Source organism: Ciconia boyciana, chromosome 17, assembly GCF_034638445.1.
Source record: "Ciconia boyciana chromosome 17, ASM3463844v1, whole genome shotgun sequence".
In the NCBI taxonomy this organism is placed as follows: domain Eukaryota; kingdom Metazoa; phylum Chordata; class Aves; order Ciconiiformes; family Ciconiidae; genus Ciconia; species Ciconia boyciana.
In genome coordinates, this window is record NC_132950.1 from 8,906,482 (window position 1) to 8,924,164 (window position 17,683).

A 17,683-nucleotide genomic window follows, 5' to 3' on the forward strand; every position below is an offset into this window, starting at 1 on the left:
TGTCGAATTGCTGTCAAACTGCATAGTTGCCCAAGGGTTTAGGCAGGCAGAATTTCTTCTTGTGCATTTGCCAAATTCTGAGCACCTTGAGTTTCTTCTGCCAAAACCTGCTCCCATTGCCCAGTTCTGCTGAGATTTGAGGCTTATAGCAGAACTTCCCAAAACTGCATGCAGAACACCTGACTGCTCTAAACATTTATGCTGAGCTTGTATAGTCTTGATCTTCTAACGTGGAGTTACACATTTAAATTTGGTGCGTTCTGGTGCAGCTCCAATAACAAGTGCCCACCATTCTCAGCAGTAGCAGGTGAAGGCTCAGTGGTGACTAAGCCACCAGATCTCCTAGCGTCTTGCCTTCGTTTGGGACGTGACGGCTGGGTGTCGAGGGAACAAGGCCCTCCCTGTTCTAGGGGCCATTGCTGTTCCTGGCCAAAACCTACTCTTCTTGCTTTACAGCAGGCTTTTTTTCTCTTATATCACAAACATGATGATTGCTTAACAGCCTGTAGTAGTGCTGAGCACAGTTCAGAGGTGAAAACAGCCTATTAATGTTAGGGATGAACCTTCTTAATGATACAGCCATACTTGATAGCATTTCTTTTCCATGTGAAAATTGCAAATCCATCACCACCATCCTCTTGATGCCCGAGATGACTTTGCTCATTACAGAGGTACTTGAAGGAGCCTTCCAGGCACAGTAATTAATTTTTTTGGTGACTCCCTTTGCTAAGACAGCAGCTGGCTGCCTGTGTTGTTTCGTGATGGAAACAGTGTTTGAATGATTTGTTTGTAATATTTTCATGTAAATCTGTTGGACTTTCTTTATGGTATAGATACCTCTTCCAGAAAACCCAGATGGAATCCATGAGACAGAGCAAAAGAAAAATCCACCCTAAATCCAGAGAGAGAGATGGGGCCTTGTTTTAACAAAGCATTTGACCATAAGCGTTTGCTTAAATGAACATGAACATCAAGGAAATGTAAACATATGTCACTGCTTTTCTGAATTTAGGCTGTTGCCTATTCCAACCTCATGCTCAGAAAGATAGCTTGCTTCATTTTCTTCCAGAGTGGTAATGCCCTGGGGCAGAAACCTGCTGTCATTGGCCATTTTAAGGCCAAATATAATTTAAGCCTTCATCCAGAATTCTGGCTGGTTTTCCCTTTCTGATGGATGATTATTTAATACTTTCGTAGTTGCTGATAATTATAGAAAACAATTCATGCTGCTGCTAAAAGGCATAGTGGTTTCGAGTCACGCCAGAGAGACTGGCAAGGACATGGAGGAAAACTTACTTTGTTTTATTCTCCCTTCAAGATAAGGATCTGAAAAGCTCAAGAAAGTCTGTTCCTCCTATTTTTAGAATTGCCTCGGCAGGGTTTTCCTTCCAGTGTTTACACAGGGAGAGTTGCACCATCTGGTAGCGATAGAAGCGGCTGCTTGTGGGGCGAAAGGAGAGCTGCACCCAGGGTGTTGCTGGGATCTCTTTACTGCTTTGACATCCAGGCAGCAAATTACTGCAGGGAGGTCTACGGCACAGTAATATCTGCTTTGGAGTTTGACTACACATGTACGTATTGGGGCCCAATTTGAAGTTGACTTTTCTCTCTCTTTGCTTGGAAATACTTTCGTGATTCATGGAACATCAAAGGAAGTTTGCCTGGCTTCTCGCAGTGCTGTTTTTAGACTGTGAAATTGCTGGGGTTTGATATCTCATGAATTTGGTTGAATGGTACAAGTCAAGCCTCTTGGATGTTTGTGAAAGCAAGAAATGCTTTAGTAAATGTTGGCACAGACCTGTGACAGTAACTGAAGTCTGTTGTATACAATAAGTCTGTTATATACACTGCTAAATGAGCGGATTCTGTTGCTTGCTTTAATAAAGAGCCTCCCTCTCTTGGTGTGAATGGAGTGAAGCCAGCTATGAATGGGAAACCATGGGAAGGAAAAGTGCCTGCTCGGTGGTGTTGGATGTGCTCTTTGTCGTGGGGTGTTCAATTTAGGTTCCTGCTCCTAGATGCTGTGAAAACTAATGATGTGTTTGTAATGTTGCTTTCCACCTGTTCTGTCCCTTTGAAAATAACCAAAGAAAATCCCACTGTAAGTATTCATTGGAAACCTGGACTGAACTCTCAATTAGTTGGCTTCTTGTGCTGGTCCTGTTGAGTATTGAGGTAAAAATGTCACAACTCACATCCAAACGTAAATATTTTCCTAATCGTGTTCCTAAAACGACTTCTTATATGGTACATTGGAAGTTGTTTGTTGTAGTAAATAGGAATATTTTGTTATCTCTCAATCCTCTTCTGTTTTCTGTCTGTGGAGGGAGCGTACGATTAGTGGTCACAAACCCACCCATGAAAGTGGTCGAGAAAGCCTAGCAGATAGTGGAAAAAAGCCTGGAAAGTATTTAGGAGAAAGATGATTATAAGTTTGTCACAGAAAAACAGGCTAGCTCAGCCTCTTTTTATCTCAGCAAGCTGCCAGGCGTAGTTTAAGATTTCTGGTAGCTTTGGCTAAAGGAATTGCGGTTTCTAGTAATTTAATGTCATTTGAAACATAACAGTAGGTTTTCTTGTTTTTATTTTTTTAAAAGCGGGGGAAACAGAGAACAAAAGCCACTAATAATAAAACAAAAGTCAGAGAAACAAAGATCACTAATACTCGGGTAACCAAAGGTTTTGGCGCATGTGAGCAACCCCAGGAAAAGGCGATTCCCTGCTGCGGCGTGCCAGGACGGCTGCTGTGATACACCCCAGCACGCTGCCGGGGGGACTCTAGTCAGGGAAAGATATCCTTATCAAACCGACCCGCGAAGAGATCCTTTATCTGTTATCAGGGGTTGCAGAGCCTTAGTGGGTAATTCTCTTTCTGCAAGTGGTTAAACACACACTCTTATACACGTGCAGAATCGGTCCTTCAGCGGTGAATGCGAGTGAAGCCAGCCATGGGGTCGAGGCTTTTACTGCTGCCGTTTTCATTGTATGAAGATTATTCTGAATTATTGAAAGGCTCACAGCTTTCCATGGGGAGCAATAATCTCTAGTGGCTAAGGCAAGGGCTTTCCCGTGTTCTCTGCCTAAAGCAATCGCTCTGTAAAGAGATGGCATAAAGGTTTTCATGTTTCTGGTTGCATGCTCGTGGAAGAAAATAATTGTGCGTGTCTGTGTGTGTGTGCGTGCTTACGTAAAGAGTGATAGTAACTGGGAGGGCAGCGAGACTCCCTGTCGTTGCTCACACATACCTAAACCTTTGGCTACTTTGATGTCTCTACCCTATCCCTATCTTACAAAATATGAAGAAAAAAAAAAGGCTAAAACTCAATTTCTCTGTTTGCTTTTGAGAGATTTTTAAGCAGGACAGATTTTTTTTTTAAATATAATTTTAACATCCCAGTTCAGCAAGGCATTCCTGCAAGTTTCTTAATTTAAGGATATGAGAATCCTCATTAAGACTGTCCTTAGGTACTTTCCTGAATCGGAGCCTAGAACAACAAAGCCCGCGGACAGGGCTTTTAACTGCTTGACAGTGCCTCTTTGAAATGTGTTGAGTCTTTAGGAACCTGGCTGCTGCTGTTTTCAGTGCCTCCACTGTGCTTGTTGTCAAATGGGAAGGTCCCTGTAGCCGGTCCTAAGGAACGAAGTACCACAGCTAATGCTTCCAGTTTATACAAACTCATTCATTTCTGTGACTCCTAATACTCTAAAGACTTCTTGTTTCTCGATTATTTAAAAGATAAATTTTTTCAATCCATGTTTAGTGTCTTTTTTTCTTCTTTTTTTCCTCCTTTTTCTTAAGGATTAAAGGGTTTGGTTCTGTGATGCTTTCTCACATGAATTGCTCGTGCTTACTTGTGCAATGTAAGCAGGATTATACCTGTAGTTGTGGCTGCTGGGCTGGGTTCCTCCTTAATGCTTCAATTTCTTGCTCCTTCTATTTCAACATATTAGTGAATCCCTTTTGTTTCACAGTTATGAAGGTGTTAACTAGGGAATCTATACCTGGAAGAGTAGAGGAGTTTCTAAACATTCCTGTGAAGCAGAGAGCTTAAGTGAGAATTATGTTTGACATTGCAGGCAGGAAGCTTTTCCAGCAAAATCCCCATAAATAAATCCTGGATAAGGCAGGTCATTCATACAGTTAAATCACAGATATAAAGTCAAATTTCAGCTGTCACTTTTAAAGGACGAGAATTTTCTGCATTTGGCACCATTAAAGAATCCAGCCTGTTGTCCACCGTTGTCAGGTCATCTTGTAGTGTTTTGCTACTAATGGACCTCAAATGGGAAGATTAAAGAAGCAGATCATTCCTTGATAAGGCGGAGAAATCTTAAACAACAACAAAAAAAATCCAAAGTCTTCTCCCTCCGGTCTGAACAAACATTTTCACAAAAGTAAATGTAGCCACTCTTTCTAACATATCTATCTCAGTGGAAAAATCCACTGCTTTGAATGATCAGTTTAGACCTTAAAGCGTTTCCAGTATAATAAAAAGTGATGGAAGAATTCAAGGGCTGTAGAGGGATATAAGTGCCTGTTTGTTTTGGCTCTTTCTAGTGTGTGTAGGCATTTCCATTTCCCTAGAAGTATCAATTAAGCCGTATTGACTTTTATTTCTGGAAACTGGAAGCTTTATTCTCTCAGCTAAATAAAGAGCAAGATTGTGGTTTGTTTAAAACTTTTTCACTCATTTCATACCTTTGCTCTTAAGCAGCATAGCTTCTTAAGACATGGAGGATTTATAGCATAAAACCGCAGCCAAGAGTACTCACATGGATGCATTTAAAATAGGTCAGTGCACCTGGAACTGTGAAAGGTTCACGGTGAAGATTGAGACATTGTGAAGCTTTTTATGTGTTAGAAACATAATTGTGTTGAAATGTGTTCAGCATACATGAATGTAAAGATAAATTGATCACATTGGCATTAAAGGAACCCTGCTAATTTCTCAGCTGATTAACTGGCCCTTATTAAAAATACTAAATTGCAGCAGGGCAAGAGCATCTAGGACGTGTTCTGCTACAGCTCAGGGATCAATGCTGTAGAGCTGGAGTTGTCATCTCGGTGTCATTCGGGGAGCAAATGCTCTCCCAGTTTTGACATACAGGCCTCCTTAATGTGGGTGTTTTCCTTTAGCATGCTTCTTTGTACATTTGTGTAGCTGTTAGTGTTTCAGTCCACTTTGTAGTAATGTTTGCAGACAACAAAACAAATAAGTTGTTGTACCACCAACAAAGCCCTTGCTTCCTCTGTCCTCATCAGGGTGAAGGCAGCACAGAATGAGTTGGGACAGCAGATCCTGGCTGACTTTGAGGAAGCCTTTCCTTCTCAAGGTACAAAGGTAAAGTTCTCCCTTCCCCTCTATCTCCCATTGAAAAGTGTTGCTGAAAACTATGCAATGTAATTGTCACTGGTTTTAATCTCATTTTACATCTAGATTTGATGTCTCTCTGTTTCAAGAGTTGTTTTAGAAAGCAAACGAGTCTCCCAAGCTGTAGGGTGCTAGGTATATTTCTTACTGTGTCTGTCAAGTGAATGTGGGAGAAGTGACACCCTTCCTCTGTCATGTTGCGCACGTCTATTGCAGTGAGGTGGGCAACCCCGTCGAGGAATGCCCCAAGCAATTCACGTGTGGCATGATAGACCAGAGTGGGGTTCCCTCGGCACCTGACCCGGGTTACTGGTTATTTGTTGGACATGAAAGGTTCATGTTTAGGGAAAGCCAAGCACAGGCTGTCTGTTGACATGCTGCCACCAAGTTTGTCTCGGGTTTACTCAGCACAGATACAAATCTGGGCTAGGGTTAAGGCATGTGCTGCCCTAAAATTATGTGTCCAGATGTTTGCAAACAACATGCGGTGGAGGTGTGAATTTGAATTTACTTCAAAGAAAACACTAGTTCTGTCTTCCAAAGTCCCAGCTCTGCTGGTTTCTTCATAAACCTAACAAGTACAGAAATGAAGAAACTGTTTGGAACAGATCCTTGATGAAGGGCAAATCTGTGTCCCTGTGAAGCAGCATCAAAAGAGCATTTTTTTTAAATGTTTCTAAATTTCTGTCTTCTCCACTGACATCATGGTATGCGCCAATACAGACCAGCAGATGCTACTTTGTGTTGCAAATTGATCATCTCTAGACTGCTTTTTTCCCCGTTAATTTGGCCTTCAGGTTTGCAGAAAAGGGGTTTGCTTGTCCCACTTGTCAGCCGTAAGGAACTTCTCTTAGCTTTTTCTCAGAATATCTAGGCTGATGAAAGGCTTTGCAGAAGTGATGGGACAACGGTTCTTTCTGTAGATGGAGCTGGCTGCTCTTCTGCGGTAGGGAGCTTCCTGGCTGTTGAGCTGTAGAACAGCTTTATGGCCAGTGAAATGGAAGCAGCTCAGCTTTCATCCAACAGAAGAAAGATGCCTAAGAGATAATAAAGACTTTTTGATGCAGAAGCATCAAAAAGAGAAGAATAATGGGAAAGGATAAAAATGAGATAACCTGGATGCAGTACAATTTACAATCACCCATTCAGCTATTTAACCTTAAATAATTTGCTCCTGTTTATTTTGACAGAGGCCTGGTGGACCCAGCAACGTCCTACGTGATGCGTGTCTAGTCGCCAATGTCCTGGATCCCAGAATCAAACAGGAAATCATCAAGAAATTTATTAAACAACACCTCTCCGAGTATCTGGTCCTTTTCCAAGAAAACCAAGATGTAAGGGAAGCTTAGCAAGCTATCTTTGGATTTCACATTTTGCTCTGCTGGTGTTCACAAAGTTCACGTTTCCACAGGTTCCTGTGGTGAAATGTTTCTAACCCAAGGGCTCGGAAGCAGTGACTTGCGGGTGTGATATGGACTGGCTGATGAGTTGGGAGTCAATGTTGTCTCTGCCAGGATGACTTCCTCCCACCTTAGACCTCAGTTTCATATATCAGCACTGGAAATGTTTTCCTCTTGGATAGGAAATAAATAAATTCAAGTTAGATATACCTTCCGCCCTGTAAAGGGTTGAAAATTTAAACTCCAAAAATTGCAAACCCAGAAACTTTGAAAAACAACAACACTTCCCCCCAAACAAACCAAAAAACCCCCAAAATGCCTAAAAAGGGGGGGAGGGATTTCCAGGATGTGGATTAATCTTTGTAGCTAATTTTTAAGCTTCCTGTCCTGATGCTAGCAGCTTTTTAAAAATTTACTGTAATCATCTTGGATTTGGGAAAAAAAAAAAGAAAACAAACCACAAAAAACCCCAAAACCAACTTTGGATCAAAATGTATTTTAATAATTTTGAAATTTTGACAGTTTGTTACAAAGAGGAGAAAAATGCTAAAATGCTTCATTTTAAATAGCATTTTTCCATCAAAGTTTTTTGGATTAATCCTTCTACTTTTTGACCAGAAAGCACTAATACTGGGGGGAAAAAATCCCATCCTGCTCATGTTGTAAGAATTCTTGTAGAAGTTTGTGAGTCCGCAGTCCCCAGAGTGTGAAAACCATCTGAACGTGAGAATCCAGGAATTCCTGTATTCTCATCCCACTGTTGACTTTAACCTCTCTGTCTGCGAAACAAAGAGGGTGGGATCAAATTAATTATTATTGGATTGAGTTTTCAATGGTACCTACATGATTTAGGAGTACTGTTACCCTCATTTTTAACAGAACTTGCTCTCTTAATTTGCACAAGATAGGGTTTTCAGTCTGGCATGTGTTTTAAACACTTTGAAGAATGACTGTTAGCATTCAGAGTATTATTAATAGTGGTCACGTTAGCTTTGATTGATAGCCCAAGCTCCTCTGTGAAACTGCGGCAGCACAGTTAAGCAGTCAGGCTGAATATTAGCAGCTGCTGCTGGTAAAGATGATGTTCTCCATCTCGTTCAGGTGGCCTGGCTGGATAAGATTGACAGGCGCTATGCTTGGATAAAGCGTCAGCTGGTGGATTACGAGGAGAAGTACGGGCGCATGTTTCCCCAGGAGTGGTGCATGACGGAGCGCATCGCCGTGGAGTTCTGCCACGTCACAAGGTGAGCGTCTGGGGAGCTCATGATGCTTGCCGGCAGAGTCACCTTCCTTAAAACAAAAGGTTGTCTTGTCTTTTGCCAAACTGATCGTATATCCGTAGGACTTTACAGGCAGTCTTCAAATGTCTATGTAGAATTGTCCGTGATTAAAAGCAAGTGAAGAGTGAAAACCCTGAGAATTATCACTAGAACTGCATGTACTTTTGAAAGAGTGAGGTGATGTGGAAATCAATTTTCAGTGTAACAGAGGTAGAAGTCAGTAATATTAGAGGCCAAGTGAAAAAATGTGAGCTGACTATGGTGTGACTGCCCTGGACCATGCTCTTTGCCAGCCAGAGACGGGGAACCAGAGGAAGGTGCCAGCTTGAGCCCCAGTAGCACCATTGCCCTTGTTCTGGGAACCCAGGCAGAGACACTCTGCTTCCCAAGGTTTGATATTGCGGGCTTTCCTGGCTGCAGTGGTGCGCTGGGTGTTAGGAGATGGCGTCCTGTTACCCACAAAGCTTTAAACAACTGTGGTTATGTTTGAAATGCGATCGGTAAAGCGGTTTTATGTTAAGGAGCCTCTTAGGAATTAGCTCAAATTTTGTGATGAACGTGTCTCTAGGGAATAGACTGAATTACAGTCTTAGGTTTCAGATCTTTCTCTTTATAGAAAACCACACTTGTTTTTTCTGTTTTCCCCCTCTCTTTTTCAGGACAGAGCTTGCTAAGATAATGCGCACAAGAGCAAAGGAGATTGAGGTGAAATTGCTTTTGTTTGCAATTCAGAGGACAACCAACTTTGAAGGACTTCTGGCTAAACGCTTCTCGGGTTGCACTCTAGCTGATGGGACAGTGGTAAGGGAATTTCTAAAGAGCAGCCCTTTACTCCACAGCTGCTTTGGGAGAAAAAAGCCCCCTCACACATAGCTATGGTAATGGGAGACTGCAAAAAGTGCCACCTGCAGCCCCCTCTTGCACTGGCAGGTTAGAGCGTTTAGTGTGACTATGCTTAGTGGGTTGTAATCGGGAGGGTGATTCTTGATCTTGCAGAGTGGCACAGGGCTCACAAGAAGGAAAGTACACTGATGGTGTACTTTTTTGGTTCTCTTGGGCCCTGTGCTGTTTGCAACTGAAGCCACATTGCTGTGGAGAACCACAAAGTAATTATGGCATGGTGACTGCATTATAATGTTTGTTCTCTGCATGTTGATGACACATTATAACTAAAAGTCCCCTCTTCTCTTCATTTCTAGTTACCACATGTTCACCGCATGGTACCATCTTTCAATCCCACATTGTCTGTTGGGTTAGTCTTACTTGCAGGGGCATTGGTAGCTTCTACTTTTCAGTGTCTCATTTGGTAGATTGTAAAGGCAGAGCCAAGAGAAACAGCTCAGTGAGTATCTCTGGGGTCATCTCTGTGCTTTTGCCGCCTGAAATCTCAGCCAAGAGCTCTGCCAGCCAAGTGCCCTGGGAGCACAGAGTCCACGTGTGGCTCGGAAGCCACTGGTTTGAGGTTGGCTTCTCTGCCCAGCTGGTGTCTTGAAGCCTACTTGGATGTGATAATTCAGCCTACGAGGCAAGCCTGCTGGACCTGTTTGTAATTTGCTGTAGATCAGTAGGTGCCGCTAATTAAAAAGGGAAGTCCTGTAAGGTTTTCCTCCTGGCTGAATTTAGATCTCTCAAGAATATGGCTTTATTTTTCTGACAAATTTCATACGAAATTTGCAGCTTTAATTAAATTGGCTTCACTGGGTTGTTACTGCTTTTGAGAAGGTAGGCACAGAAGCTGTTATAACTGAGAAAAACAGAAGGGGAGGGTGTGGCTTGAAATAAAAGAAAATCCTCTGTCCCCCTTTCTGAGCTGCCCAGAAGCTGTGACACTCTGGATGTCATCTGACCTGTTTTATACACAAAATGAAGGCCATAATTATAAATGGCTATCTGGCGAGCGCACAGTGGGGACAAGCATTGTGGTGGGAGCAGTAATGCAAGGTTTACTGCGGCAGCGGAGTTTTGGGGCCTGCTGTCATGGGTCCTCCGGGTGAGGACCACATGCTTTGGAGTGTGTGGTTTGAGAGTGTGGAAATATGGCGCTAGTCAAAATGCCCCTTCCGGGGACGATTCAGGCAGAGTGGGTGAGCGTGGGTGCAAGAAGAGCAGGCTGTAAGAGGGAGCTGAAGATGAAGCGTGCTGGTGGAGCGATGGAGAGGGAACCAGACTCTAGCCCTGTAGTAGGAGGGAGTGTGCTCTAACCTTGATGGAGAGGCACTGCCAGGCACTCTGCAGTCACCTCTGGGCTTGGAGAAGACAAACTGCTGTACAGTGCTTTGAAGGGCTTAGTAAAGCAAAACGTGGATGCACCTGTGTGGCAGAGGGGACAAAACAGATGTTCTCTAAGGAGCTTTCTCTTTTTTAACAGAAGCAGCCAGAAGTGCCACCTCCCTCCACCAACCCATTTCTGGAGGATGAAACTGGGACAGAGACAGATGAGATTGTGATCGAGAAAAGTGATACGGACAAAGTAAGTCTTTGAAGTTCTCCAGTTGTCAATGAGGCAGTCTCTGTATCAAAATCTCTAGTGGTGCCTAAGCTTTTCCCATCACACTGATCTGAAGGGTTTGTTTTCACAGCAATTAATTTAGCACAGTTTTGATCCTCTGTGCAGCATACAGGCTCCCAGTATGACCACGGTTTGCTCTGGCTCACTTCACTGAAACCAAAGCAATCTTTATTTCAGTTAATGGTGCAGAGACAATCCTGCCATGTGAGAGTGGGTTGGATTCTATTCTAGCCCATACAGCAACAGCTCTAATGTAACTACAGGATTTCTGTCAAAGAAAGATGAACTAGCATAGTTGGGTTTTCAGATCCCAGAAGAAGCTCCCCCTACAAACAGTTGCAATTCATATTTTGCCTTGCCAGCCAAGCAAACTAAGTCTGGAGCCACCAGGCAACTCATTGAACTTTCAAGTGTCAGTTTTAGATTTTCACTCCAGATATATTACTTCGGGGATTTTTATCTCTGTAGTGCTTTTCATCCATTACCTCTGCAAAGGAGGCAACACCTAACCACTTGTAAAAGCACTGGGTTTCCAAAGCCCTCTGCAAACATTAAAGGAGCGAATAGTAAACGCAATTGTTTTAATTGGCACCAATATCAAAGCCTGTAAGCCCCATATTTTTTACTCACCAGACAGCCGTTTTCTAAGTGTTCAATTGTAAGTTGCTTGGGGCAGGTACCCTCTCTTTTCGGTGAGTTTACAGCCCTGTAAATGAGACATTTACAGATGGTATATCCTGATGGATGACCAGGGCCCTAGGACCTACTCAGATCTGTGCCCCTGGGGAGTTTGTGGGGTGGTAGCTCTGCACCAGCACACTTTGATGCAGTGCATCCCCTCCATATTTTCACACCCGCAGGGCAGCCCAATGCCCTTCACCCGCAGCAGAAGTCCTGAAATAGAATGATTAAGCAAAGTTTTGCTCTTTCCATTAAAATACAACTCAGACAGTTGGTATTGGCCAGACTTTACCGGTGATCTAGAAGACAGAGATTGGGAACTTGGGGAGACACTTGTGTGGTGTATTTTTTTTGTGAAGAGCTTGCTTTCCGCTATCTGTAGTGGCTGGAAGAAAGTTGGCTCTGATGTGCAGTGTTGGGATGAGAGGACATCCTTGGAGAAGTCAGTAGCACTAGAAGGCAGGTGAAGAGACAAATCGCAAAGCCTTTTTAGGCTGTTTAGGGTTGGTTTTAGTCAACAGTGGAATGCATTGCCCTGGCCAGAAACAGTTCCGGTCCTTCTGAAAAAGGAACTGCTCTGCTCCCTGTACATGGGGAGGCTGGTACAAAGCCATCCGTTGAGCTATCCCTTGAAATGCTGTTTGTGGCGAGGTTGCCCTTTCTTTCTGGGTGCGCCCTGTGTTAATGCTCACAACGCAGCGCTGGGCTTGGCTGCAAGGGTGGCTGCCCCGCGGGCGCCTGTCTGCCAAATGGGAGCCCCATAAGCCCCAGTATTTCAGTTTCAAAGTGCCAACAGCTGGTGGTTAGTGCTGGTGAGTTCATGTTGGAGGTCTCATCTTCTGCTGTCACTAGCTGAAGAAGAGAAGGGACAGAAAGAGTTGAAGATGAAGAGTTTTGAGTGGTAGAGCTCTTCCAAGACACTAGTCCTGAGAATTCAGGACACTTGGGAGTGTAAGAGGGAGCACAAGAGTTTGGGGGGGGAAATCCATGTTAAAAAAGAACCTCTTTTAGTGATCCTAGCCGTTCGATTTAATCTGTTTACTTTGGATAGTAATGAAAGGAAACTGGGCCAGCTGCAGACCTCCTTACTGTGACAACAGTAACCTTTTATTATTTCCATCAAACTCAAGGAGGAAATAGCTTAAACATCTGCAGCTTTTGGACAGGATTGCACACTCAGAAATACAGCTTCATTGCTACTGTTAAAAGATTTAGTATTCTCTCCACCAGACATGCTGGGAGCAGCATGATGCAAAGACACACACGCACACACAGAAAACCAGTCCTGCATTAGGAATTGGCTCTTCCAGCCTGGTAAATCATAAACATCGTGAATCTGCAACCTTGTGTTGGCGCTGCCATCCTGGAGACTTGGCGACTGGAAGGTTTCTGTAATTACGACCTATTGTTTTCCTCTGGGCTCCGATGAGCGTGTGCATCCGGCAGAAACGGGCAGGCACTGGCAAAGGGGCTGGGGCGGAGAATGCTGGGTAGTGGCTTTCTCCCAAAGCTGTAAAAACTTACATTCTCCAGTCATGCTCTTAGTGAGAAGGTTAATGAAGCCAGTCTCATAGAGGTGGTCTGGTCTCCATAAAACCGTTTGCTCACTTTAGGTTTGCAACCATATGTTAGTATTCATTGTGTCTTTGAGTCTTAATTATTTCTGGGAAATGCTTGCCTTGACATTCTCTGCTATTTCTGCAAAAGACTTAGTGCCACCTCCTCTGTCATTTAGGAGAGTATGTCCTTTAGGCGCTCTTGTTTTGCTTTTCTTATGCTAAAAAAAATTTCAGCTGGAAAAATTCATATCTTCACTGGCTGGGAGCTGATCCTGGCTTTTTGCGGAGAGAGGCAAGAAATCCATTCCAGAGTCACTGCAGCCATCTTTGCAGGCAGTGAAAAATTGTCAGCTTGCCAGGAAGCAACAAGAAAAATTGTCTATCAGTTAAAAAAAAAAAAGCTAGCTGTAGCGCAAAAATGAGCTTAAAGGCTCTGCCCAGCCTGGTACTTAAACATGCACAAATTTAAGCATGTGAGCAGTCCCCATGGCTCCAAGTGAGATGTGCTTGGCCACTGCGTAGAGTACAGTACTAAACTAAAATGAGAGTAAACCGGATGACTCCCAAATGGCATATGTGCTTAATGCTCTAAATGTGATTTTAAAATAGAAGTCTTTGCATTCCCAGAAACATGTTTCACAGTGAAAGCAGTCCTGTCATGTTGCCTGTATAATTCCAGCTCCTCCAGTAATTATGTTCTATTTATCTAAATAAAATTCATCCAGATGAAGTCTGTAACTTTGAGTCATTATCCCCAATGTTCTAAAATGTAGGGATTTTTCAATGTTGCTTCCAAATAACTGCTGCATTTCATTTCAGAGGTGACTAGTGGACTCTTGTTACTGTGCGAAGAGTTCAGCAAGGTTTTATTTACAAATCGCATTAAGCTGCTTCTACTGAAATGTGTTTGCATGGAGCAGCCTTCTCTTTAAGGATAAGAATATTTTACAAGTGAAAAGATAATTCCTTAGAATACTAACAGCAAGGGAAGACTTGGACACACTGACGCTGTATATACTGTTGATTACATGCCTTTGATTATTGGACAGCAAATTTGTGTGTTGTGATATTGCTAAAAACTTAGATCCTTTTGTGCTGTTGCATTCCTATTTCTTCTAGGTCTTACAGGGCAGGTTTGAAACCAACACTCTAAATGTTTTCTTACAGCCAAAGAAGCCAAAGGTCCCTGAGAATCCTTTTCATGGCATTATTTCCAAGTGCTTTGAGCCTCACCTTTATGTGTATATCGAGTCCCAGGACAAGTGAGTAACCAGCATGCCCTTTTGGGTTTGTTTGCTTTTGAATGTGTGTTACAGTTGGATTGTACTAGATTCTGTACTCAAGCTGCAGAAAATTCATTTCTTGAAAGTCTGCTTTCTGATTTTATCAGGAGCAGTACTCATGGTTCAAGAAAGTTAGAATGAGTGGGACCTTTGCTTGGGCAAAGATGAATGTTCAGGGGGCTGTGGATGTTGGTTTCATCTGTAATTGCAAAGGCTTGCAGGAATGATGCCCGCTGCCTTTCTGCGGAAGAGGCTTAGTGTTTCTGAAATTGCTTCTGTTGCCTCTGCAATTCCCACTGCAGACATGTGCCTTTCTTTTGTCTCATGTCTTCCACAAATAGTAGGTTTGCTTTTTCTGTAAAATACACATGTGGCTTTGTGGCAGAGGAGTTTCCAGATTTGCTTTATAGAAATAAGTTATTTGAGATCCTTAGATGAAAGCTGCTGTAGATGAGCTGGCTGTAAGATAACATTATCATCGCTCACAGACTGGGGCTTTTTCAGAGGCTTTAATCCCTAGAACCCTTCTTCATCTTCCTCTTTGACTTGCAGCAAAATAACTTGAATTAAAGGAGCTTTCAGCTTAGAGCTCTGAGAAGTTTTTAGAGCTCTCACCACGCTTTGTTGTGCACCTCCATTCACATCAGGGTTTAAGTAACATCTCTGTAACAACTGCAGTGCCAACTGGGAGAGGAGATAGTTGAAAAAGGTTTAATACAGTCTTTTAGTGCAGGTTAGTGTCTGGAAGGGAGAAAGAGGTGCCTGCCTCATGTAACTCATCAGACTATGCCCTTCTACCTTCCCAGGACTAACACATGAGAGTGCATAACTCAAGGCTCGTAGTGTCCTGATTTTGTCCATACTCCCAGATAGCTGTCTTGAAAAAGGTTTCCCATGTCCCATCGACCTGTTATGCTTAAAATAAATAAATAAATAATATCTTGCACACTGGTCTGTCGTGCTGGGTTTAGGTTCCACTCTGCAGTATAACAAAGGGAAGCAGATATTTCCCCCCCGCCCTCAGCCAACTGAGCACTAGCTTGTTTGAATATTTCTTCCCTTCTCACTGGGGGCCATTTTAATCCCCGTTTTGGTAATTCTACCCCACTGCACTCCTAGCCCTTTCAGTTGCTTTTTTTTTTTTCTTTTCCTTTACAATCCTGAGATGTTTTATATTAGCTTTATAGCCACAGGCTGCAAGGAGTTCAAAGAAAAACTGCCACAGTATTCCCCATGCTGCCCCTGTCTGCCAAAAATTGCTTTCCTGTATGATTTTTTCTCTTCCCCCTTTGATTGAACTTTTGAGGAATCTGTTGCTGATGTCTGAAAATGAGTTGCTTAGATAATTAATTGTATGTTTGGGCTCTGAATAGTGAGAGTAGTGTGACAGTTTTGTTCATCATTGCCTTAAGTCTGTGGCAGAAAGCAGCCTAGACCTTTTCTCCTGAAAAATTGTTTCCATACCCATTTAAAGAAACACAGTGCCAAAATCTGTAGCAATTTAAGAGGAGACACCTGAAAGAAAGACTTCAAAGATGCTGCTGTCCACCCTCAGCTGCAGTGTAAATATCAGATTTCTTAACAGTGAAGCAGATTTCATTTCTGCCCCTCTGGGATATGTGTCTTTAGCTCTTCTTTGTGGTCTGTCGGAGCAATGGGAGCATACACGTGTGAGCTAAGCCATTCTGATGGAGTAAAGGAAGTGCTCTGTCAGGTCTGCAGTGTTGATAGTATGCAGAGCCGTGGTTAAGTGTGCTAAAATGCACATGTGCATTGAGACTGTTCGAAAACTGGCACTTTCTCTTTGTGGTGTGTGTTTGCGGCCCCATGAGCAAAGGGGCTTCCAAAATCCCCAGTCCATGGAACCTATCCTACAAGTGGTCCAGGTGTCTCAGTGTCATTGCCCTTCCCCAGCACCCAACAGATACCAACTGTTCACATCACTGAAACACTGACTTACTAAGCACCGCGTTCTTCTCTCATGCTGCTGAGGAGTTGCCTAGTTCCTCTCCTGATTGCCAGAGATGCAGAAAAAACACTGAATAGGTTGAGTGAAAGAAAAAAGGAAGAGGAATACAGGAATGAAAGGATTTAAGAACCAAAACAAAATTCTCTTTATAAGATTTCATTTCATATTTTCTCTTGGCTAGATTTGGAGAGTTCTCGCTCCCAATAAATACGCTACTGTTAGAAAATACCACATCTGCACTACCAGAGAATTTGCTTTGAGCTTTTTTGCAGAGTCTATACAGAGAAAATGTTCATTTTCTGTAGCTCTCCTGCTGCCTTCATGTTTCATCTCCCAGTAGCTTTTTCTGCCAAATTCTTTGTGCTCCCATTGTGCCACACAAAGGTTGTTAGCCTTCAGATTGTATTTGGGCCAATTGAGACTAATGTGAAAGTTTGATTGCCATCAACCGAGGTGTGCATTGATAATATATTAGTTCCCTTAGTGCACAATATCATGCTGATATCAGTCCCATGCTGAAATAAGAGCAGTCCTCATGGCCTGCCTTTGACAGGCAGTTTGTCCAGGTTAGGATCAGAGCAAGCATGAAGCTCTAGTGCTGCGCTCCCAGCTATTTTGGACAGCTGCATTTGCTTGTGCATCCCAGTTGACAAGACCTTGGGGGACCGGGAGAACGTAGATACATTTCACTTTGCCTCAGAGAAGAGGAGAACATGTGGAGTAAGCATAAAGAAACAAAAGCCATTGACATTCCTCACTGCGTCTTGAGACTGAGAATGAAAAAAAAAAAAAGTGGCTGGTGAATGCTAAGAAAGCTCCACTTTGTTGCCCAGACGAGCAAAGCACAGATGCAGAGATGGAAATGCAGCTGTTTAATTTAGTGGGACTTTTGACAAGGAGCAAGCCACGTCCACTTTACTTGGGAACCTGAAGGAATGCTGCAGCTCGTAGCACGTGTGAGCCCTCCTGCAGCAGCCATCTGTTTGGCTCTCCTGCAGCTATGGGGGGAGGTACGCTTTGCTTCGCTGTGGTCGAATGCAATCAATGCTTCGGTTCAGCGTTCAATTGCTTGTGCCAGTGTAGAGATTTATCACATCAGTTGAGCAGCCTGATGTTTTTACAGTTCTTGTAACAAAGCCGAGGAACTGTGTGTGTATGTGGAATCAGAGCTATGTGAAGTACTCAAAGCAGCAAGCAATAAGCATGAAAAAAAGGGCTACTTGTCTTTGCAATAGCCTATGAGCCTAGCTCAAGCCAAAGAGCCTTGCTTCATGATTTAAAGCCCTGATATTGCAAGCACATATCTGTAGATGAGTTTGGCCCAGCGGACCATCCACAGTAGGAGCTAATCCGTTTTGGTGCAGCAATCTGTAAGTTTATCAGGGAAGAGCCAGGTCACCTTTTCCACTTGTGCAACATTTTGAATTCTTTGGTAAACTGGAATCAGAGTGTGTTTTCTCTTTCACAAGATGAAAAGAAAGAAAGGACAGAAACTGGGGGAAAGTCTTCGTCGTTGGCAGGTTTTTTCCCCTTTCATTGGCAGAGGTAACTGAGGATGTGCTGAAGAGTCTCAGCTGCTGGGCTGGCAGTAAGGCCGTACCCATCCCGGGAGACCCTAATGCAGTCTCTT

At 43.2% G+C, this 17,683-nt stretch overlaps 1 protein-coding gene across 1 annotated transcript in view; it reads left to right on the forward strand.

The window, feature by feature from the left end:
• VPS53 (VPS53 subunit of GARP complex) overlaps positions 1–17,683 on the forward strand; it is a 69,815-nt gene that overhangs the window by 22,695 nt on the left and 29,437 nt on the right. The window contains exons 8-13 of the mRNA XM_072881915.1: positions 5,264–5,342; positions 6,563–6,706; positions 7,874–8,016; positions 8,712–8,853; positions 10,421–10,522; positions 13,969–14,063. Of these exons, the coding sequence (XP_072738016.1) occupies positions 5,264–5,342; positions 6,563–6,706; positions 7,874–8,016; positions 8,712–8,853; positions 10,421–10,522; positions 13,969–14,063 (705 nt within the window). The remainder of the gene's footprint in view (positions 1–5,263; positions 5,343–6,562; positions 6,707–7,873; positions 8,017–8,711; positions 8,854–10,420; positions 10,523–13,968; positions 14,064–17,683) is intronic.